This window comes from Stegodyphus dumicola, chromosome X1 (assembly GCF_044657685.1).
Source record: "Stegodyphus dumicola isolate Sdum_Otavi_A_Nest chromosome X1, ASM4465768v1".
Lineage (NCBI taxonomy): Eukaryota > Metazoa > Arthropoda > Arachnida > Araneae > Eresidae > Stegodyphus > Stegodyphus dumicola.
The window spans coordinates 23,974,517-23,998,234 of NC_140780.1; the positions used below are offsets into that span (position 1 = coordinate 23,974,517).

At 32.3% G+C, this 23,718-nt stretch overlaps 1 protein-coding gene across 2 annotated transcripts in view; it reads left to right on the top strand.

The window, feature by feature from the left end:
- twz (BTB/POZ domain-containing protein twz) overlaps positions 1–23,718 on the top strand; it is an 83,553-nt gene that overhangs the window by 45,014 nt on the left and 14,821 nt on the right. The window contains exons 2-3 of one of the 2 annotated variants that reach the window (XM_035364519.2): positions 9,252–9,290; positions 21,521–21,676. In XM_035364519.2, coding sequence (XP_035220410.1) covers positions 9,252–9,290; positions 21,521–21,676 — 195 coding nt within the window. The remainder of the gene's footprint in view (positions 1–9,251; positions 9,291–21,520; positions 21,677–23,718) is intronic. The other variant, XM_035364527.2, reaches the window with a different exon arrangement.

Sequence of the window (23,718 nt, forward strand, 5' to 3'; positions counted from 1 at the left end):
TAAATGCAAGAATTATTTCAGTTCGTACGAATAGCTTACTCAGAAATTATGTAAAACCGTAGTGCTTTACTTTGCTAGTGCATTCTCATTGGAATTGATGAATTTAACCCTTGACTTTGCCTTTTCTATATTTTCGCCTTCGGGTGAGCAATGTGATAGCATCCTAATTGACTTAATTACAGCGAATGCTCTTACGGCATAAAATTGAATTACCTGGTAAAAATTCTATGTAATTGTATGCCAGTATTGAAAGAAACAATCAATCTGATAAGAAATGGCTGCAAACCAGCCATTACCAGCGAGGATATTACGTTTAGCATCAATTGTACCATTACTGGCGACTTTAACGCCTGCGCCGGCAAAACGGAAAAGTACCACATGTATTTATGATCATTCATTTCTGCCGTCTTGCTTACTTAATACAAGTTTTTTTTAATACAATCAAGCTGTATTATTACATTCTTTATCAAATTACAACAAACTGCACTATATTTACTTGTGCAACAATTTACCCTAATTTGAGAACTTAAAAACTGGAAAAATTTGCCGAATTTCGAAAATTTATTTATGAGCTGTAAGTAGTATATATTGTCTAATAGTTTTGTTATACTGCAAAAGACCTCAAGAATATAGTTAAAACGCGATATTATGAGATATTAACATCTCTGCGAACAAAAATTTTAAACTGTAAAAGGTCTCATTAATTTGCTATGGATCGATTTTTAATAGACTGATATTCTGAGTAATTTTTTAGCTATAATCGCTAACTTAAAAGAGGGATCGACAATCAAAGAATCGAAATTTTTGAAAATTTTTTAATCGGAATTTTTTTTTAATTTCTGAAATTTAGTTATGAGCTTATAAGCTGTAAGTAATATATATTGCCTAATAGTTTTGTTAGACTGCAAAAGACCTAGAAAATGTAGTTAAAATGTGATATTATGAGATATTAACACCTCTCCAAACAAAAACTGTAAATTGTAAAATGTCTCATTAATTTGCTATAGATCGATTTTTGACCGACTGATATTCTAAGTAATTTTTTAGTTGTAATCGCTAACTTAAAAGAGGGATCGACAATCAGCGAATCGTAATTTTTGAGGACCCCATTTTCTTGCTTGATTGCTGGACGTGCGGCCGCGTTGAAGGCGTCTCCCTCTTGTATTCAATGATTCCGTCGTCAGGCATTGTTGCGAGATTCAATTTGTAATTGAAGCCACTGTTATTAAGGACATCTGGCAGTTATGAAGGGTGAAGAATCACGACTTGTCACGAAAGCGGGATGACTTACCCAAATTAAAATATGAAGTGGGAAGGGGGGAGAAATACAATTAATTCTTTAGTTAGTGCAGTTTATAGCTTGACTAGACTCTTGACTTGAGCTTAACATTAGATCTTAAAGAATGTTTACAAATAGAGATCACTTTAAGATAAAATTATAGTCATGCTGTTGTTTAAGTAAAGAACAAAAGAACTTTTTTTTTTTCTTTTTCTTTTACTTTGCTAAAAAGTTAAAAGCTGGTAGAAAACCTTTGTTTAAAATGAGGCTAATCGCTCTCACTTTCGGCAATGCGTGTGACGACTTTAAAGCTTTTAAGAGAATGCGGCTGCATGAGTGCATTAAAAAGCGAAAAGAATCAAAGTTCGTCTTTAAATTTTATTCTATATTTTGAGCAAAATGTAGGAGAAGCCATACTTCCTTCTTCCCCTTTCATATTGCACGACATAAAATCTGATATTCAAACAAATTTTACGAATTTGTCAAAGTATTGTTTCATTGTTATAGCAATATTTAAACATATTTTAAATGAATTAAGTTTTGAAGTTTATTAAAATTTGTGACAATTAACATGAGAACTCAAGAATACATATGCAAAGAAAGATATCAAAAGCTACATGCTTAAAGAACAGGATGGGGGGAAAAAAACTTTCTTTCTCTTTTTATCTAATCATGACAGTTTTCTGTCGAGTTTACATCAAGATATCCTATATAATTAAAAACCTGTATTTCCTTTTATAATTTCACCCTAATGACTAAGCTGGGGTGTATTTAATTATGGCAAAGCCCATTAGGGCTATCTCCCTAAGGGAAGGGATGCCTTCGTGGAGGACTTTCCAAGGGAACTGGCTCATATACACGTTACACATGGGGAAAACCACGAAAACACCCATGCAGCCAGCCCGTTTACGGGATTCGAACCTCGGACCGAACTACCAGTGTTCAGCGACTTTACCGCTCGGCCGCTGGTGGGTTCCCTAATGACTAAGATTCTTCGACAACTAGCAGTCGTGCGGTAAAGTCACTGGTAGTTCGGTTCGACGTTCGAATCCCGCGAATGGGCTGGCTACATGGGCGTTTTCCCGCTTTTTTCCATGTGTAACGTCTATACGAAACAGTTTCTCTTAGAAAGTCCTCCACGAAGCCATCCCTCACTTTAGGCAGATAGCCCTCCAGTGCTTTGCCATAATCATATAAACCAATCTTCAATAGTCGGACATGCGGCCAAACTTTTGGAGGCTTGTTTAGTCACTCTGAGGTTCAGTTCTTGACGACTGCGAGGTTTTCATTGTTTCATTTGGAATTTAAAAACGAGATAATCTGCCTTAGAAGGTCCTCAAAGAAAGCAGCCTTTCCTCTAGGCAGTCAGACTTCGACTGCTTAATTTATTATTGTGAACAAGAATAAATAAATCTATCCAGCCTACATTAATGACTGTTATTATTCAAGATTCAAGAAGTCTTTCCGCCTCGAAATAAAGGGGAACAAATCAGAATAAATTAAAAGTAGTTTATTATGTATTGCTGCTCTAAAGTAAATTTGCCGTATTTGAGCAATGCCCCCATCTCCATTATAATTCTTCTGCAGTAAAACCTGCTAGTCATATCCATGTGTGCATTTACTTGCAAACTGATTTCAAAAGTTCTGAGGACTTTATTTACTTTTTTTTTGTTCCCAATCATAAACTAAATAGCTATCGGTTATCTAACTAAGTTAATCTAATGTTGTTCAATGCAGTTCTGAGGCTAGGTAATAATAGGTATATTTGCGACAGGCAACATTGCAACTATGGACGATCCATTGTTTTTGTTTTAATAAAAATAATGTGCTATGATATTTTTCCCCTTGCTTCAACCAGAAATCGACTATCTCTTTAACAAATAACTGTCCAAAACACGTGATATCAGATCGGACGGAACAGATTACCGTAGTCAATACTTAGTTATCTGAAATAGATTAATATCACGCAGAACATATTCTTAAAGTATATAATATAAAATAAGGATAATTTTTTTCTCTCTCTCTCAGAAAAATAAAATTATCCCTTTAGGGAAATGTAATCTTATCCCCAGCAAACTTCCTTACCAGGGAAGCATTACTATTTCTCCATAAATTTGTACAAATAAGCCTTTTGTAAATGATATAGATTTTGCTTACATTTGCTTAAGTCGGCGAATTTTTAAAAGTGTTATAGTTTAGTTATAATACAGTTGTTGAATCATCCAGTATTTCCTTGTATGAGAATTTTCATTTTTGTGATAATTTGGTCTGTAGGATAATTTATTTAGCCATTTTTCATGCTTTGAGCAAAACGAAGCTGCAAGGATATGCGAAGCATTTTTCTGAGAATTGGCGAGCGGTAATGAGCAGAGATCCAAACTTCCATAATTGTTGAATAAAATGAAATAAAGATTGTATTATTTCATTGTTTATGGGGATTATGCCTTGAACTAAGTGTAACTTATGGCAAATCCTTGAATAAACGTATAAGCTACTTTTCGCTGTGTCTAAGATGAAAAGATTCAGAACTCAAGATAATTTAACAGGAGGCACTTCTTGTGCTTACAAACCAGCCAGCATTTGTGGCCTAACTCAAACTGATAGAAATTCAAATTCAAATTAAGTCATAAGCTAGCCAAAGGCTACGCAGAAACGATTAACGCGCAAGTTAGCTCAAACCTATACCGGCGTGACAAACACTATCGGCAAGAATCAACGTCGAAGACAGGAACTCTGTCATAGAAATTCGACTAGTAAAGTGGCCTTCAGCAGGCGAAGCACGCTCTGACTAAACAATCTAAAACTTCTCTTCAAATACTATCTATTTTTACCTCATTTGAATACGCGCGAACTAAAAATTAACATTCTAACAGGAAAACGGAAAGGGAGAATGACAGTAAAGATATTTAACATTAAATAATCTTTACAAGTTAATGAACTGGATAACTAATTTGCGGTCATATATACAAAATGTCAAAAAGAATGAAAAAAGTTTACAATTCAGCTAGTTAATAGATAGAAAATTTCGTTGCAAAGTTTTACACTGGTTATAATGAGCAAAAACAATGAACTGTTACTTTTATTTTATGGAATCTTGCATGCTTTAGTAATTGACTTTATTCGTAGAAATGAGTAGCAATCCACTTAACAAATTCGCAAAATGTAACACATTCAAGTTCTTTGGATTTGCTGATGATGAAGATATAAAACAGCATTTAAATTCTGTTAATAATAAAATTATACTTATTCCCTTATATGATATGGTGTTTATGCTGATCTATAAAAAGCATTACCTGACAGCAATCGATCAAAATTTACTTTGTGATCGCCCTTCGGGCAAACTTTGTGTATTGAGTCACATTAATCACGGTAATCACTCTGACTAGCCTGCTTGATAATCAGTCTACACTTCAATATACTGCATTATTTTTCGAAGGTGTTTTTACAAATGCTAGTATCATAATCACTGTAGTATAGTACAGACAGTTAATACATAAAAAAAAGGGGGGAAAGAAACTGCTGCTAAAAATTGGTTCTTCTAAAGGATCGAACGCAAAGATAGGTTGATATAAAGCATGTTTCTTTTCGTACAAAGAACGGAGGATGAATTCGTAAACTCTCCCTTCTTTACGTCTAGCCGAAGTGCGAGAAACGAAGGCTGAATTGAGAACAATGGCCAAGATACACCTCGGACCTGGACTGAACTGTGAGTATAACAGTGCAGACTAAGTTGTGAAAAGGCTGAAACGGGACCTTACCATACAATCTAGGCAAGTTACAAACTAGCACAAATGTAGCAAGACAAAAGTGAAATGAAAATACTTCATGATGGTTTAATTTGCACATATTTTCATACAGATTTAAATTAATATATCAAGTGACACTGGAAACATGTGATTAGGGAAAATTTTATCACTTTTATGGTTTACGAAAACCATATGATGTTCGACTGAATTAGTACAATCTGAAAAATAGGAATTTCAAGTTTATTACTGATTTTTTTGTTTGTCAAATGGCTGGGCATTTGCCTTTTAAGCATTCATCGAAAATGGCCGAATTCGTCGACCATTTAGTCGCTTAATCACAGAGCGTTGACCAGGGTACACTGTATGTGGCAAGCGATGCTGAACCCGAAAGGGGGGACAACACATATATACCCAGTCCTTACTCAAGAGTCGAATTCACACATTTGGTTGCGGATTAGCAATGAGCCTCTTCAAATCACAATACACTATAAGGTGAAATCTTAATTCATAAATCTGGAATTTTATTATACATGGCAGCCGCACAGACGGTGTAGTGTTTAGGAGAGTCGACTGCGATACCAAGTGGCCCGGGTTCGAATCCCGAAGAAGGCAAGGTTATAACTGTCCGTCTTCATAGAAGTCTCTTCCCTCTATATAATAAAGTGACTACCACTTCTAGCTTTAGTAGTGACAAGGTCGAATTCGGTTAAGGACCACCATTGGTTTAATATATATGTTACGGTAAAACACCGAAATCTGGAGAATGTCGACTTTCACCGGTGGATGTCAACATTCACATAGTCTCTTGGTGTATGTCCGAAATATTTTCCAAATACTCTTATTTCTGACTTACACCGGTCAATGTCGACATTCACCATGTGCTAATTAATGGTGAATGTTCAACATATAACAATATTATATTTTCTTCTCCGTAATTCAGTCGCGAATAAACGCACTTGAGACTTGAAATAAGAACTTAAGAACATGAGAACCTAAAACACACAATACATTCAAAATGAGAAAGGAAATAATAGAAGTTAAAATCTTACTTAATTATACAGTACGTTCTAAATGAGAAAATAAAATAACAGTAATAAAAAACTTACTAAATTATGTGATTCAAATCTTATTTATTGCAACAACTTAAACTATTATAGCACTTTATGACCTCTCTTTTCGACTTTAACCAGAGCATATCTGTGACTGTCGACATACACCGGTGAGAGTCCGAATATACAAGAATGTAGTGAAATATTCGGTCTTTCACCGACGTATTTGGTGAATGTTGATATTCTCCTGTGAAAGTCGACATTCTCCAATTTCGGTCTTTCACGGTAACATATATATATACAGGGCATCAGAGTTCAGAAAGATTGTTTTGTTCTTGCTTTTTAGAAGCTTGAATCGTATTCTAAAACCTTATCATCTACCTGTTAAATGACTTAAAATTGCATAAAAATTCTTAAATGCAAAGGCCTAATTTTATAACATTGAGGCAAAGTTCTTGGAAAGTTTTAATTTATTTTTGAATCTTTTCGAATTTTTGTTCTTTATACACTAATTTAACTTCATTACATCTAAAACAGCTTAACTAAACACGTATATGTATAAACAAGATTTATTTTATTGCTAAATCATTTGAAAAATAATTCTTGGTTTTAACGCAAAATTCATTACGAATATGTTTTTATGTAAATCTTTTCTGATCAGACTACGGAAATTTTGATCAGCTTATTAACGTTTGCTAAATGAACTCGTTGCTAACCGCAAAACTTTTAAGGGAAATTTTATAAATTGGGATTCTGCGATTTAACTCCCACCGCACATAAAAATTTAATCATGCTACCTTATTATGTCTATCTCTTTAAAGACTTTATTAGGATAAAAAGTTCCGCTTAAGTAAAATAATAAGAATTCTTTAATCACACCAAGTGGTTCTCAGTATACGTTCCCCCCCCCTTTTTTTTTTTTTTTTTTTTTTTTTTTTTTCAGATTAAAAAAAACCGCCATTAGTTTGAAACTGCAATTAACCTGCTGCGAAACAGCGCTGTAAAATTGCAGGGAGGGAGTGAAAAAGGATTTAATCTGTCAGATTCCTCTCTTTTCCTTTTTTGCTTTTTCTTCCGTGACAGCTTAATGCGTATCCGCAACCGCACCCGGGCGTAAGACGCTATCAGCATTTCTGTCACATGCATTTTTGTGTGTATTTTTGTGTGTATTTTTGTGTGCATTTTTGTGTTTTAAAGCGAATAAGAGGAGAATATTTAAAACTGCATTTTGGTAAATATGATTATTGTCGTGTCGGAGATAATTTAAGATTAAATCTGTGTGATTATCTAAAATGCATGATATTAAGAATGATAACATTCTCGTAGTTTAAATATTCCAATGTAAAAAAAAATATTCATACGAGATATCTAAACTTGTCAAAATTTTAATTAGACTGATTTGCGAATATTAGACGTCTTTGACACTAAATAACGAAAAGCATTTACCTTCTTGTTCGAGATATTTATTTTTGAAACGAAGTATTAAAAGAAAAATTGTACGAAATAACCAAAAAAATCTGTTTAGAGAAAGACGGTAAAAGTGAAATCTCCAGTTGAGTCAAGAGATACCGAAGATGGGATTCAAAATAAAATCTCCCTTTAAAAGAATAACTGGTATCTAACCAAATAAAAAAAGTGATACACAGAAAGTGTGTCAGTAGGAAAAAGGTTTGCCTTCTGAAGCAGCTGGTGGAGGTTGGGGCATTCTTGACACGTAGAGGCCGGTGGAACCAGTTCTAACTCTCTCTTTCTGACTTTCCTTCAAGGAATTGCGGGCGGGAGAAGGGGAGAGTCAAATGAATAATATTTAGAATACCTCATCTAATATGCATTGTTTTTGAAAGCTTGTCTGAGTAGTTAATGGAGAAGAATGCTGCTATTCTCAATTGTGAGTTGAGCTACTTGCGATACTCTTTTGTTGATGTTGCACATCCTTAAGTCTTTAGCAGTACAAATTATTTTATTCTTACCGACATATTATCAGTAAAAATAAATGCTCTGATGTTCGTGACTGGAAGAAGAGCGTTCTTCAAAAAAAAAAATATGTGAATAGTGTTCTGAAGAAAAAGATGGGCGGAAAATAAATCTTCTTACAGGAAGGGAGGGAAAATAAAATAACTCTTCTTACTTGAGGTAATAACTATCGGTCTTAGAAAAATTTCAGTTTCATATAACTGGACTTAAATTAATAAAAAAGAAACATGTTTGTTACGTCATTCAGATTCAAAAAATATTTATGACTATAGACTATTGTAGAGAGGAATTATTTGATAGCTGACTGTGAGAGCTTCTGATAAGCGGTCAAAATGTGTATTAATGTCTCTCCCACCCAAAATTCTCAGAGTAATTTCCACGCCATTGGAGTGAATTGCTTACTTTCTCTTGGAAGAAAAGGTCAGTTTAATAAGATCAATATGGGCTGTCCTCTTCTAGGCGTTCACCACTGAGAAAATTTTTGATTTTGCTTAATTTCTTTCTAGATAAAAGTTGCACATTTTTTTGGTCCAAAGTGTCCTCTAAAAAAATTTTCAGTTTTATGGTCAAAATCACTCTTTTTATTATTATTACATATTTAATATACATTTAGTAATTAAAAGTTCTTCATTTATTCCAGGGTTACAGTTTTTATTCCTGTAATTAAATACATTTCATCTCTCGTAGTTGCATATTTTAAAATAATAATATTTACTTAAAGAGCTTTCTTGACGTGATTCAAGTTAGAATGTGAAAAAAGGTATTTTTTAAATTTAAATGCACATAATTTTTTTTTAATCATTCGAAAGAAAATCAGGGTAATTCTTATTTTGATATCATATGATATAACAAATAGAAAATAGTCTGCTATTTGTAGTTTAAAATGTAAAGATGCTTAATTATATTTGTATTGATTTTTTTTCAGTTCCAGAAAGGCTTGGAATAAAGATTTTAAATGTTTCTGAAATACAGAGTTGTTCATTTAATAATTAAGGTTTAGAACTTATGACAGATCGATGGCATAACATATAAGGCATATAATTAAAAGCTTAAATGCATTTTTATTTGCTTAGAATTAAATTTAAAACAATCATTATGAAAAAAATGTTAATATAGTATATTGTATTATTTCGTGATAATGCAAATATTTTCAGTTATATATTTTTGTGATTTTCTTTGCAATATACTTATCTTTATTTATAGTGGGATTTCTGAAAAAAAGAGAAAAAGAAAACTAGAAAGGTAAGAAAAGAAAAACTGAGCTTTTAATATGTTAGGCTGAAATTTGACATTCTGCTCCCCTAATAATAATAATAAGCTCCATTATCTACGTTATGGAGTTTATTATCTCCAATCTACATTACGGAGCTTACTGAAATTACACCTGTATTTTAAGTCCCAAAATAAATTTGTAAAATAAAAATAATTGAGTAGAATTTACGTCGTTCGATAAAAAAGAAAAGACCAGACTTCAATAGAAATCAGCTTTAAAAAAATGAAGTCAAATAGTCACTCAGATTAATATGAAGTCATTGAAAGCAAAGTCTTCGAATTGTTAAAAAAATTATATTTGATAATCATTGCTTGCAGTCATGTAGATTATATCAATAAGCAAGCATTTTAAGCTATAAAACTTTAGGGATTTTAATTAGGAACAAATAGTATCAGTAAGGCAATTAATATTTTTAAGTGACAATAATTAATATTTTGCTAAATTGTTATCAGTTAAACGAGAAAACTGTTTCTCAGTCTCTCTCAAGAACAAAGGTGATAATGAATGGTTTTATTTCGCTAACTGTAGGCAGTCCTATCACCGGCGTGCTGAATGAAATAAAACCTTTAGTTATATGCCTACTAATGTTAATAATTTTACGCAATATCCAGCATTCATCATCTTCGTAAAAAATTATAAATACAAATCATTAACTAGATCATAATTTAACGTGTCTTTTGTGTTTAGTTTATATTCTGTAACACTAGTTCCTACTTCGCTATATACAGGGTGATTCTAAATTACTTTTACAAATTAAGAGGGGTAATAGTACTCATCCAGATGAGCAGTAATTACCCTAGAACATAGGTTCGCATTCCCCTCTGAGAGGCAGAAAAGAATAATATTAGAATTCCAATCTGAACTTACAACAGCTTTGGGAGAGCGAATGAACGAGACCAAATGTTGCACAATCAGTTTAGTGACAAACTCACAGAGAGTGCATAAAACGGATAAAATCGAAAACTTGGCGCTCGAGTGTTAATTCAAGCTCAGACTTTGATGGCAAACACTCAAATGCACATCTTTGGTTGGCAAGGTCTTAAGCTCGCAACAAGTTAATTATGTAATCAAGGGTTGAATATTATCAACGCTGCATGCTGAGATTAGCATGAAAAGTTCATGCTGCGTTCCGGCTGTCAGAACTTCGTGTCCCATAGAAGGGCGCTTCAAGTAGAATGAGCGCAGCAGAGCAAGTCCAGGAAGACAGGATAGAAGATGGCTAAGAGAAAAACAACTGCTACCTTGATACTTAATATCAAGGTATTTTTCCCCCTAATAGATAATTTTCCCCTAATAATTTAGGTAATTAACTTGTTGCAGTCATTTGCTAGGTTGAGACCTTGCCAACCAAAGATGTGCATTTGAGAGTTAGCCATCAAAGTCTCGGCTCTAATTAACACTCGAACGCCAAGTTTTCGGTTTTATCCGTTTTGTGCACTCTCTGTGAGTTTGTCAGTAAACTGATTGTGCAACATTTGGTTTCGTTCATTCGCTCTCCCAACACTCCGCTCTTCCAATAGATTGGAATTCTAATATTCTTCTTTTCTGCCTCTCAGAGTGCAATACGACCCTATGTTTCTATGGTAGTTATTGCTCATCTGGATGAGTACTATCATTCCTCTTACTTTGTAAAAGTAATTTAGAATCACCGTGTATACTACAAATAAGTCAGTAGTCTACAGTAAAACAATTGTATCTTGAAATCAATGATCACAGTGACAAGTGTTGAAAAGTCGTTAATAAATTGCTGTAAACTACCTAGGGACTGATTATTGGTTAGATTCAGAAACATAAATATATTTAATTATAATTAAATTATACTATTAGGAGTACATAAGAAAAAATTGATAAACCACTAAATTAATTATTTTAAGGATAGCGATATACTTTCTTAACAGTAATTCTTTCTTTTGTTTGTAATTAAAAGCTGCTTCTTGAAAGGCAGCTTAAATAAGTTCGATTATCAGTCGTAAAATCGACAATTTTTGTTTTCTTTTTTCGGAACAAAATCCTGATCCGACATAAGAAAGTTATTTGTGCAAAAAAAAAGGGGGATTATGCATTCGTCCATTCACATTTATGAACAATTCAAAAACAAGAGGAAAATTTAAGATACCTTTTCATCAAGTTCTTCCTTCCCTACCCCACTTGTTAAATTCGTATATGAGTATAGGATATTAAAAATGGGGGGGGGGGGGTTGTCTTTTCCTTTAGCCCTCTAAGAGTTCTCCCGCTTACAATTTACTCAGTTCTCTGGGCTTAAAGTTGAGACGTATATGTATTTTTCTTTTAGTGTCAGCGCTGGAATACTAAAGAATACTTTGAACATCTTCAGATACTAAAAATTTTTATTTAAATGCGAAATATTAGGAACTAAGCTAAAAAATATACACACATATCTATACGTCTTGTTATCAAAGAATTAAAGGTAAATCTCTCGCTTTACGTCAATTTGCCATTTTAAATTTGTAGGGCCAATTAGGTGTTTTGCAGCGAGACACATAAAAGATCAATTGCGCTCTCGCCAAAATTTAAGCCTTAGATTTTCTGACTGCGAGCTGGAAAGGTAACCACTTACACTACAAAACAACGACCGGGAGGAGGTGATAATTCCTTTCAAATTTAGATACTAATTGTTTAATTTATAAGAATGGAACAGATTATTATGCATATTTATTGTGAATTTATGTGAAATTCTAAGTTCAGACTTCTAATACCTCCGTTAAAATGTAAATAATTATAAGTTATTTAACACATTACTTAAGATAATGAAATGAGTAAAACTTAAAAATTTATTCACACAGATTCTTATTTTTATTTAAAGAAATTAAATAAAATGAAAAATTATTTAAAGAAATTAAAATAATTTTTCATGACCTAAAAAAATGGCGGTGATGATGTTCATTCTACTAAAATGTTAGCTAATTCTGTCTAATTATCGACAGTTGGCCGTAGCTAAACTACTGCTAGTGGTATTCTTTGAGAAAATATAAAAATGGCACAAGTGGCATCGTACTATCTTGTAATTCTTTCGTATCTTATCTTGAGAACCGCCGTTCAGTCAAAGTAAAAAAGTTATCAATAATTCAATCTGTCATTAATTGATAAATTAAATAAAATATGACTCTATTTAAGCATTTGAGACATTTTCATAAAAATTAACAGTCTGAACATGTAAATTTACAAAAATTAACGTATTTCTTCAAAGTTTTGAAAGATTTGCGCTGTTATTCTGCTCGATTTATAAGGTTTAAGATATAAATATCTAAAATGAAAGAAAAATTTTGATTGTAATTTCAAAAAATTTATCTTTTTCAAGTAACTACATTTTTACTTCTCGCATCTTAATTTTTCAGTAATACTTCAGAAAATCGGGAGTATTATAGGGACTAGTAAAAAAAAGTGATGTGCGAGACGAAGTTATCAAATATTAATGAAAAATTAAATCTAATTTACAAGCTTTTCGGAATATACTTTAGAGGAATACAAAATGCAGTTTAATTATTAACTGAATTTTGTCTCATGTTTCATCTATGTACAGGAGTATATAGTAGTTTTATACATAATGAGAAGTAAAAATGAGGCACGATATCAAACGTGTTTTCAGTACTTTTTTCTCATGTTAAAAAAACGTTTTAAAGATGTTATCCTCAAAAGATTTCCACTTAAATCCTTCAAAGTCGGTTACACTAGTACGCACAGACTTTTCTTTTTTTTATGTAGTTTTAATTCCACCACCTATGCAGTCTAAAAACCGAAAAGTAGACAAAATTAAGAAATTTTTGTAAACTTCAAACCATGTTAATTGATTGAAGCAGAAAATAACGTCTGTAAAGTTGTGACTTTTTAAATAGTCATATAACTCGCTTTAATTTTCCATAAATTGGCTATTATTTTATGTTTATGGAGGCAAATCAATTCAACAGATTTTTCTCAATGAAAATCTGCTTTTTTAATTATTTTGTTTTCCAGATGGAATAAGAAGAATCTGGTCTGTTATCAAAATTGTCATCAAATCAATCAAAATTTAAATAGCTGTGAAAAGTTTTCTTTATGCAACTTATGAATTCGGTACTTCACTGCTCTGTCATCGTCTATATAAAAATTTCAAATTGTCAAATAAGCGATTAATATAAAATCATATATTCAAAAAATAGCATAAGCTTCATAGAAACCAAAAGTCAAAAATTTGATTTCTTTAATCTTCATTAATGTTTCATTAATGGTAATGTTAGAAGAACCGGAAAACTTAGCTCCACAGCAAAATGTCGAAGACAGAAGAAAATTTTTATGAAGTTATAATCTGAAAATTTTGCATAACAAACTAATACCTTGAAGAGTTTGCCATTAAAATTTCAAAAAGTTAAAAAAAATATTTAAAACTTTAAGAAACACAAAAATCTCAAGATTAAAAAGAAATTACAGCTTAGCTTGCTATGCGGATAACTGAAGCAATTATTTTAAGCTAAGCAGTTACAAAAGGCCTGCACGTTTAAGAATCAGCCTCCAGAAAGGATATAGAACACAAAATTTGATATCTAAAATGAGCGGTTCGAAATAATGAAACCAAATGATGGAGGAAAAAAGTTTGCTATGATATTATTTTATCGTAAATAAACATTTAATAAAAGTTTGAGTACTTATTTAAAATTCTGTGAAAAGCCTGTAGGAAAATAAATCTTTGAAAATCTGCCAAACGATATGCACACACTAAGTTATCCTCTTTTCTCCAAACGGACTGACACTTGCACCTCAAGCATTTCACGGGAATGGCCGAACCTATTGCTTAGCCATCTCATCTCTAACAGCGTTGCCCCTGATGGGTTAGATCAGGGGCATCATGGGATTAGATCATCATGGGGTTAGATCGGTGATATATTACCGAGAAGGGAAAGAAGACAGAAACAGCCAAACGTTATAGGTAAAGTAGCAGCATTCAATTGCTACTAACTACTTTGCCTATAACTAGGAGAAGCATGTTGCCTTCGTGAAGCTAAATCAATTTCGGAAGGCTAAAAATGTAATCATTCGTCATGCGCAGCCACTTTTCTTAGTTATGAATTATGCAACTGCAGTACAAATATGCCTGCTTCAAAATTTTATATATATATTAACTAGAATCGACGTCATTCTGTATTGTCAAATACGGCCAATGTACAACTTCCCTATAGCAGTCTGCACCATCAACTCTTCTAACTTAGGAACAGATCTAAATGGGTAGTAACTATTTATGGTCAAACGTGACTTTCAGGTAGCGTTTACTGTTTTCGCTTTCATTTGCTAATTGTTCATGATTTAAAATTGCGACTCCCTGTAACCGCCGGGTTAACAGTCTGTTATGCGTCATTGTTTGATTCATCGTAATTTCTTTCACCGAAGGGATTAATATCTGAACAAGATGTTTGAATTTTTTTACCTTCTGAAAACAAAAACTAGTCGATAGAGGGTTAAAACTGAATTAAAGTGAGCAAAATTTAAATGCAGCTAAAACAAATTTCGTAGCAAAACGTGCAAAGAGGTATTTGTACGTGTTATCCTCGAGACAGTTAAATAACCGTTAAACATTAGATTCTCGAATGGAGACACATTAAAGAACTGAAATAAAAAGCTATTTAACTTGCTTCAAGACACAATGTATCTGAATAACTCAGAGGGGAAAATCTTCCGTGTCTTTAGGTGTGATATGTTCGATGCTGAAATATCAAAACAATGCAGTTATTCAACCATTCGCACTTGTTGCCTTCATACTTCTCACGATTTCCTCATCCTTCATTGTTGACTTGAGTAACCACCTTCTTGGCAAGATTCATGACGACGCCCTTGACAATTTTCTCCCCATGCTCTGTCCAAATAATTTGCTCGTGTCCCATTCTGACACCGGATCCCGCTCCGCTTGAGGTTTTTCTTCCCTAATTCTTTTTTTTTTTTTTTTTTCTTTGAAGTCCAATGAAAGGGGTTAGTTGAGCTACGATATCATGGAGACTTGACCCGAGGCACCAAACTTCTGTCGTTCCGGATTTGCACTGTGAACTCTGGCCTCACTCTCTGAGACTCCCCTGCGTGGATCATCCACTTAGGAATGCAGTTTCGACCTCTATTTGCATGCTCATGGTGTTCTTCGCTCAGTGAAATGTCTTCGTGACCCTTCCATCCCTTCCCAAACCGTTGCTCCACTTTACGAGAAGTAGTTTTCTTTCCCCTCCCATATTTCGTGTAGTACTCGACTAAAGGCTCCAATGTATTATCATTTCAAACCACCACGATCGAGCCTTATCTCTGATAGGGAAGAATGTAATACATAAGACTCCATTTCATGTTCTCAAAAACTCATTAAGAAGTGATTTAACACTGAATACGCGGCTCGTGGTGAAAAGAAATATGGTTGCTTTTTATTTCGCATTAAGAAAGCTGAATGAGTTAGAGATCTGTAGTACTGAATACGTCGCCAGAACTGGTAATTTTATGATGATGCTTTTACTTGAGATAGAATTTATGTAGTCTACCCAGTAGCGAGACATCTTTATTCAGAGACTAAAAAGATTAGCAAACCTGTCTTAATTTTCATATTGTATTTTTGTATTATATTACGCTTCTTTAAAACGTGTGAACTTTTTACTATCTTTATTTCTTGTCTAAGAAATGCCTTTAGAGGCTGTAAATGATTCTGAGCCAAGCTACACTCATTTAATTTTCAACATTCGTGATTTTGGAATAGTGTGGGGAAGTATTATGTGTTCATACATAAAATTCATATCAGTTCTTTTGTACTAAACTGCATGCCACAGTAGCTAGTGTGTAAAGATAAAGTAAACGTAAAGGTAGTAGACACGAATCCAGTAGCTGTCATTCTGCACTTAAACGGCTAAAAAAAACTAAAGAATTTCTAAAACTAAGATTAAATTAATTAAACCGCATTAATTAAAAAGTCATCGTCATTATATTTAATTACAGACGTCAATATTGCTATTATTGGACCACAGCGTTCATTCGTTACGTATATACTTAGTAAGATTCAGCTCACCACAGATTTGTGTAAAAAATTTGGCACTTGCCTCAGGTGAACAGCTAGAAGAAGGAGAACCAGATTAGCTATGAAAAATCTAGAAACCCATTTTTCAAAACATATTATGATTTCAAAGTTTCAATTTTGAGCACATCAAGATGTATTAAAAGAATTTTGTGTTATAAATAATCCAGCTAAATTAAAAAAAGCATTAATAGCATTAATTTATTCTCGAATGTGCTGGGGTTTCACAGTACTATATATATAAATACACTATTTTCTGTCATTAAAATTGGTTGTTTGAATTAACGTACTGAAGATCATTTAAAATTGCTGTAATGAACTGCATAAATTAAACTTACCTAAAAAGCATTCTTGCATTAGTAATTCTGCAGAGTCTTCCTCAGTCTGAACCGTAGCACTTATTATTCTTTCTTTGCCATAATAAGCTTTCCTACGTCTAAAAACTGGGTATGGACTGCGACGCAGTTGCTTTCAGTTTGTTGCAACGAACCTAAAATATAAGACTCACTGTAATAGCACAGGCATACCAAACAAGAATGTTTGAATATGAAATATAGCGTATTATCAGTCTTTGCTTCATTTCGTATGTAAAATTAATTTATTCTCGAATGTGCTGAGGTTTTACAGTACTATATATATAAATACACTATTTTCTGTCATTAAAATTGGTTGTTTGAATTAACGTATTGAAGATCATTTAAAATTGCTGTAATGAACTGCATAAATTAAACTTACCTAAAAAGCATTCTTGCATTAGTAATTCTGCAGAGTCTTCCTCAGTCTGAACAGTAGCGCTTATTATTCTTTCTTTGCCATAATAAGCTTTCCTATGTCTAAAAACTGAGTATGGACTGCGACTTAGTTGCTCTTAGGGGCCCACCAGCGGCCGAGCGGTAAAGTCGCTGAACACTGGTAGTTCGGTCCGAGGTTCGAATCCCGCGAACGGGCTGGCTGCATGGGCATTTTCGTGGTTTTCCACCGTGTGTAACATGTATACGAGCCAGTTTCCCTTAGAAAGTCCTCCACGAAAGCACCCCTCCTCTTAGGCAGATCGCCCTAGTTGGCTTTGCCATAATTAAATACACCACCACACCACACCAGTTGCTCTTAGCTTGTTGCAGCGGACCTAAAATATAAGACTCACTGTAATAGCACAGGCATACCAAACAAGAATGTTTGAATATGAAATATAGCGTATTATCAGTCTTTGCTTCATTTCGTATGTAAAATTTGCAACTGAATAAAACACATGGTTCGGGGGTTTATTTTGTTGCATCTATATTTAATTTGTGCTGGCATTCTGTGGTTTATTATTATTTCTGGAGGAGTTAAACACGTTGCAGGATGTATTAAAAGAATAGGCGCGTTAGTTTGTCTCATTCTTTGTCAGCAGTGGAACATAATGATATCAGGTAAAAGGTGACTTTTCTTTTATGAGTTGTTCCGTTTTTTAGAATGAAACAATAAAAAGAGTTGTTTAATATTAAGTAAGTTAAAAAAAAAAATCGCATTTTAAATTTGTTGTGGAATTTATGACATCATTTTAATAATTCTAATATAGCTGATATTGATATAAAATAACATATTTTAAAATGTTTAGTTTCCTTTCATTAATTCTAAGATAACACATTTAAAGTACATTTTACTTGGTGAAGAAATTTTAAGAAATATAGTGTCGTTGAGATTGAAACTTGGAGAAAGATAAACAAATAAACCCAATAAAACTATGATTTAAAGATTTAGAAAAAAATGCAGCAGGAGTGGAAAACTTGTTTACTGCTGCGAAAAAAAAATTAGTCTTAAACACCTATCATATTCCCAAAATTCAATACATTGAAGCCGATTGGGCTATCCGAGAAAGCATGAAGTATTATTAAAAAGTTACTAGTTTTAAAACTGAGCTTAAATTGTTGAGATATGATTAGAACAATGACCTATATTCTTACAATAAATACTTGTTTTCCTGCTAAAAGGTTTACTAATTCGTTGATTAATTGTTTATATTAAAGTACGTAGGGCTACTTTCTTTAGAAGGGGTGCTTGATGGAGGATATTCCAAAAGAACTGTCTGCTGTGGAAGTTACACGTGGTAAAAATCCGAAAACTATACACAACCAATCCATTCGCCATAAATCGAAACAAGACAAGCTGTTGCCACACTTGGCCACTTGTCAACACTCACATTAACGGGAAAAGCAGAAGCATAGAACTTATTATTTAACTGTTGCTGGGAAGAATTTTCTCCATCAGGCATCACTCTTAAAATGAAAGTTAAACGTTTAATTTAAAATACTGAAAGGAATTATTTGTTAATCTATATTAAAGGAGGAGAAAAGAGAGATGAAGAAGTTGTAAAATTCATTGCGCGTAATGGAATTCGAACCAGCGATAGACATGTTAGTACACTTTTAGGGAAATCAAATCATTTTATCGTGAAGGCCATGCTCATTTTGCGTCAATAATATTACGTCCTGCATAGGATTATTAGTATAAATCAAGAGTTGTTATGGATTTTGCGAAGTCAAATTGTTAAATGTGGTGCCAAATTAATGAAAATTTTATGCATCTAGTATTAGAATATGAAATATTTTTTGCTGTACGACAACAAGCGCCATACAATTTTTTACAAAAAGTTGAATGTGCGAGCGGTGTCTATTAGCCACCATAAAATTAAATCCGTGTTCTAATATCTTGCAATAGTAATAAGTGTTCTTTTTGTGAATGTAAGTACAGTCAATAAAATTTTGACAAACGTGTTTTTTAGTTTCGTTGATTTATTTAAGTAACTAATTTAAAAGATATAATTCTTATGTTTAAAAACATTTTACTTCAGTAGATGTGAGATAGCCATGTTTAATTTGAAATTCTTAAAGTGGAGAACAGAAATATATGTCTTTGATATGAGATTGTACACATGATGCATCAAAGTACAAGCAGTACATACCTTGTGCACATAAAAAAAACTAATCCATAGCCATTGACGAAAGCTTTATCTATTTTATAGAAACAACAAAGAAAACTGGTAATGATCTAGGAAATAAAAGCTTTCTTAATGTAGAAAAGGATGGCTTCAGTATTCAAAATGTTCGACGTCAAGTATGTGATTATGACACAACATGGCTGGGCTGTACAAAGGCGTGAAAGCAATTATATGACAAAGAACTGGTCATTCTAAATATATTGGTCACCCCGTAGTTTAAATTTAGTATTCAAAAATGCCGCTTTTTATTGAAACATGTCAATATATTTTTGGAGCTGTACGGAAGATCTATAATTTTTTGCATTTTCGCCGAGTAGATGGGATGCATTTATGTCCGTTTGAAAAATAATCAAACGTGGCACAGATATGTTGACAATGACAAATGCTGTTAAAGAACTGAATCAGCAAATAGTCGAAGTATATCGGTTATTAAAAGACATGACATCAAGTGATAAATCACTACAAGAACGTAAAATAAACAGCATTTTGAAACAAACCCAATTTAAAGTTTTCAGATATGTATGTTATTAGCATGGAATTTCATTCTGCAAGGAAAAGGAAAAAATAAGTGATGCTTTGTAATTAGAAACTATAACGACCTATAAAAGCCGTACCTCTAAATAGAGGTATTATGTCTTTCTTGAGAGAAAGTATTTCTAAAAGTAATGTTTCTCTCTAGAAATAGAAAAATTTACCTATTTTCTTTAGAAGTAGAAACATTTAGCATTTAAAATAAATATACGAATAGAATTTAAAAACAAAAGTTAATGAAGTTTTTATTAAGAATAAAAACTTTTTTAAAGTTAAAAAAAAAAGATTTAAAATTATTAGTTGTTTTAATCTCACAATTGAAATGACAATATGACCTCACTGAATTTAGATAATTCAAAGATAACTGCTTATAATATAGCACTTAACGATCTGAATAATATAAATGCTACAGAAATTCAGTCAGAGATATCCAGTGTTTTAAGTCAAGTTATTTCAATAATTTCAGATACTAAAGCAACATTTCTGGAAAGCTTAGAGCTATTAAAAACAATTCACAATTGTAGATTAGTTCAATAATATCCGAACTTGGAAGCAGTGTTAAAAATATTCTTTAATGTAATACGGTAATTTTTAGCATTTTCGTTTATAAACTGTAAATTATTAATATGTATCATTTTCTAGATATATAAAGCTGTGATTGAAGAGTTATTATATACTATGATTTGAAGTAATTTCCTTTATAAATATAAATATAAAAGTGTATAAATAAAGTTTTCTTGTTTATGTATATATAATTTTTTCTTGCTTTGCTCCCTTCTAATTTTCAATATATAGAGAAGCGCGAATTTACCTCTTTGCCACAAGTGAAAAAATATGCAAATATGGCTCTCCTTCTATTTATAGAAATTCTATAAGCCAAGCAAACTAAGGATAATACACTCGATAAAATATGTACTCCTAAAATTCAGTGTTGTTTCTAAAGAGTTTGATTACATTTGTAAATCCAGTGCACGAAATGTATTTCTAGTTCTTGATTTTAATTGGTACTTATAGCTTCCAAAGGAATGTTTATACTATCAATCGCTTCAGTATTAAATATTATTTATTAAATGGATTTATTTTTCATTATCTATTTCTCTAATGCTCCAACTAAAGCCAGAGTTATTTTGCGGGTTCCCCTTTAGAAAAGTCAAGACTGATATTTTTTGAATGCGCAAATTTAAAATAGCGTGATAACTTTGAGAAACACTAACCCATAAACTTAAGGATATATATTCTTGTACATTCTGAGTTGTCTCCAAAAACCAAATATCATGTCGTATTTTAATCTGCCATTTCCTTTGAGTAAGTTTTGCTTTGTTTCTTGTTTCTCCACGTCACCATCAAAAGCAGTCTGCGTTATTATTTATACTTTATTTTAAACTAAATATTATTTCGTTGCTAAAATGCTTTATCATGTCCCATAGACATAACAACTATTATTTATACTTTATTTTTTAAACTAAATATGCTTTTGTTGCTAAAATGCTTTATCATGTTCCACAGACATAACAACTTATTATTTATACTTTATTTTTTAAACTAAATATGCTTTTGTTGCTAAAATGCTTTATCATGTCCCACAGACATAACAACAACTATATTTCTTCCTATGTGAATGCGTAATTCGATCATACTTAACAGATTTCGTATCTTTTCAGAGCTTTGATGGATCAGAAACTGTTGATGACCGATGCAAATTACAATCATAAGATATCCGGAATTCCATGCGTTGCAGCAGCCTCTCGATACACAGCTCCTGTCCATATAGACGTCGGTGGTTCCATCTATACTTCATCTTTAGAGACGCTTACAAAGTAAGTGACATTTAGTTTCTCTTACTATCAACAGTTAATTTGCTTTTCAAGTATATGATGCGTTTTCTACATATGTTACAGTTACTATTATTACCGATGATAAAATGTTTCTCGATTAGGTTTACTTCTAGTAGAGTATTAAATATTTGAGTCAGGTAATTAATTTATTTAGATCATCCTCAATGTTAGCTGGTATGAAACACATTTTTACGTCAGTGTTTTTATTTTACTGTCAATCAACAAAATTTCAAATGATGAGAGCTCAGGCAAAATCTGAGTAAATTTTAACTTTAATCGAAAATAATTTGCAGTGCAACCTGTTGAATAAATTATTTTTATATCTTAGTGCTTTTTCCCTTAACCTTTGCTTTATAGTACTGCGAGTTTTTTCTTTTTCTTTTTTTTTTTTTTTTTAATTCTTTTCTTCTTTCGAGCTTCAGTTACACGTAATAAAAAATTGTTATTTCCTGTCATAATTTAGAAAGTTCTCGCAAGGAGAAGCATATTTTAATGCAATTATGATGAATGATGGATTATTAGATATTCAAGGAAGTGTGCTCATAAGAGTGAAGATTTATGTGTCTTACTTCCTTTTTCCAAAAGTTCTAAGATAATAAATTTTGTTTACCACCCGAATTTTGTTGTCATTCATCCTCACTGCCGAAACTCTACCCATCTAAAGTTGAAATGATGAATTTAATTCAAGTCTTGGCTTCAAAGATGGCATAGATTGATCTTTGACAGCAGTCTTTCTTGAATTGGATGGTGTTTAACGAAGAAGATTAGGAGCTTATAATAAAAATCTGTCTGTTACTCTGTATGTGTGTATTTTGCTGATTTTTGATTTGGCAGATGTTTGATTGTTTTTTTACAATTTGCTTAAAAAAAAAAAGAAAGAAAGAAAGAAAGAAAGAAACAGTTTAGATGCGAGAAATCTTAAGAAGTTTATTGTGCCATCGCCCGCCACTGTCATCAGTGGGTGGCACAGATATGATAACCGTAGCACCTCTAGGGCTCATGAGAGGTGCTTTTAATTTTTTATATGCTAGCCAATGGATATTTTTGGATTATTATCTTAGTTGGTCTTTAGAATTACTGAGTTTGCTGTGTTTATGTGCTTAAACCCTTACTTTGGGATAGTGGAAGCCTACATTAAAAAGAAAAAGAAGTAAATGAGATAATAAAATTTTGAATGATTTCAAATGATATTATTCTCTATTTCAATATATTATAGATCAGAGATTTTGAAATTCCTTGTATAGTGTATTTACTTTCCAGACAATTTTAAGTCTAAAAATTATTATTTTGAATTCTTAAATACCTAGTAAGCCTTCGATTCTCTAACGAATCAAACAATGCTTTGATTTAGACTGACCAACCGACGGACCCATGTCCTGTCCACGTTCCGCCCTTGTTTTTAGTTCCCAATGATCTGTCTCGAATAATTTTTTTGATGAGTTAATATTGATGTTAACTCGTCGAGCGCAAAGAGACAGTTAAAATTATTTAACTACTCAATGATCTCTCTCAGACCGTTTTTGATTACTCTCATTTTTGAAAATATAACTTGTAAACATTGATCAGCTGACTTCGCCCATGCCGCGCACTTTTTTTCTTTTTTTTTTTTTTCTTTTTTTTTTTTTTTCCTTCTTTGCCTTTCTGAACCCTATTAACCGAGATGCTCATGTCACTGCTAAAGCTGAAAATAATAACTAAAGTCATTGAACTCATCTCATAATATCTTAAAACTAACATCAGAACAGCTCGTAGAAGGCAAATCATAAAACTAGATCTAATTATATATGGTATTCTATTATTCTATCCTTCTATTCTTATAATATTCTACTTATTGTATTATTGGAATCTTCAGATTCACAATTTCAAGTGTAAATATATATACATATATATATGTGTGTGTGTAAAAAAATTTTACCTGTTTCCCAGAATAAAAGTTTTAAAACTTAAAATTCCATTTTAAATTGCTTTAAAAATCGTTGCCATTCGCAACTTCAAAATGAAGAATAATTAAATTAAACACTACA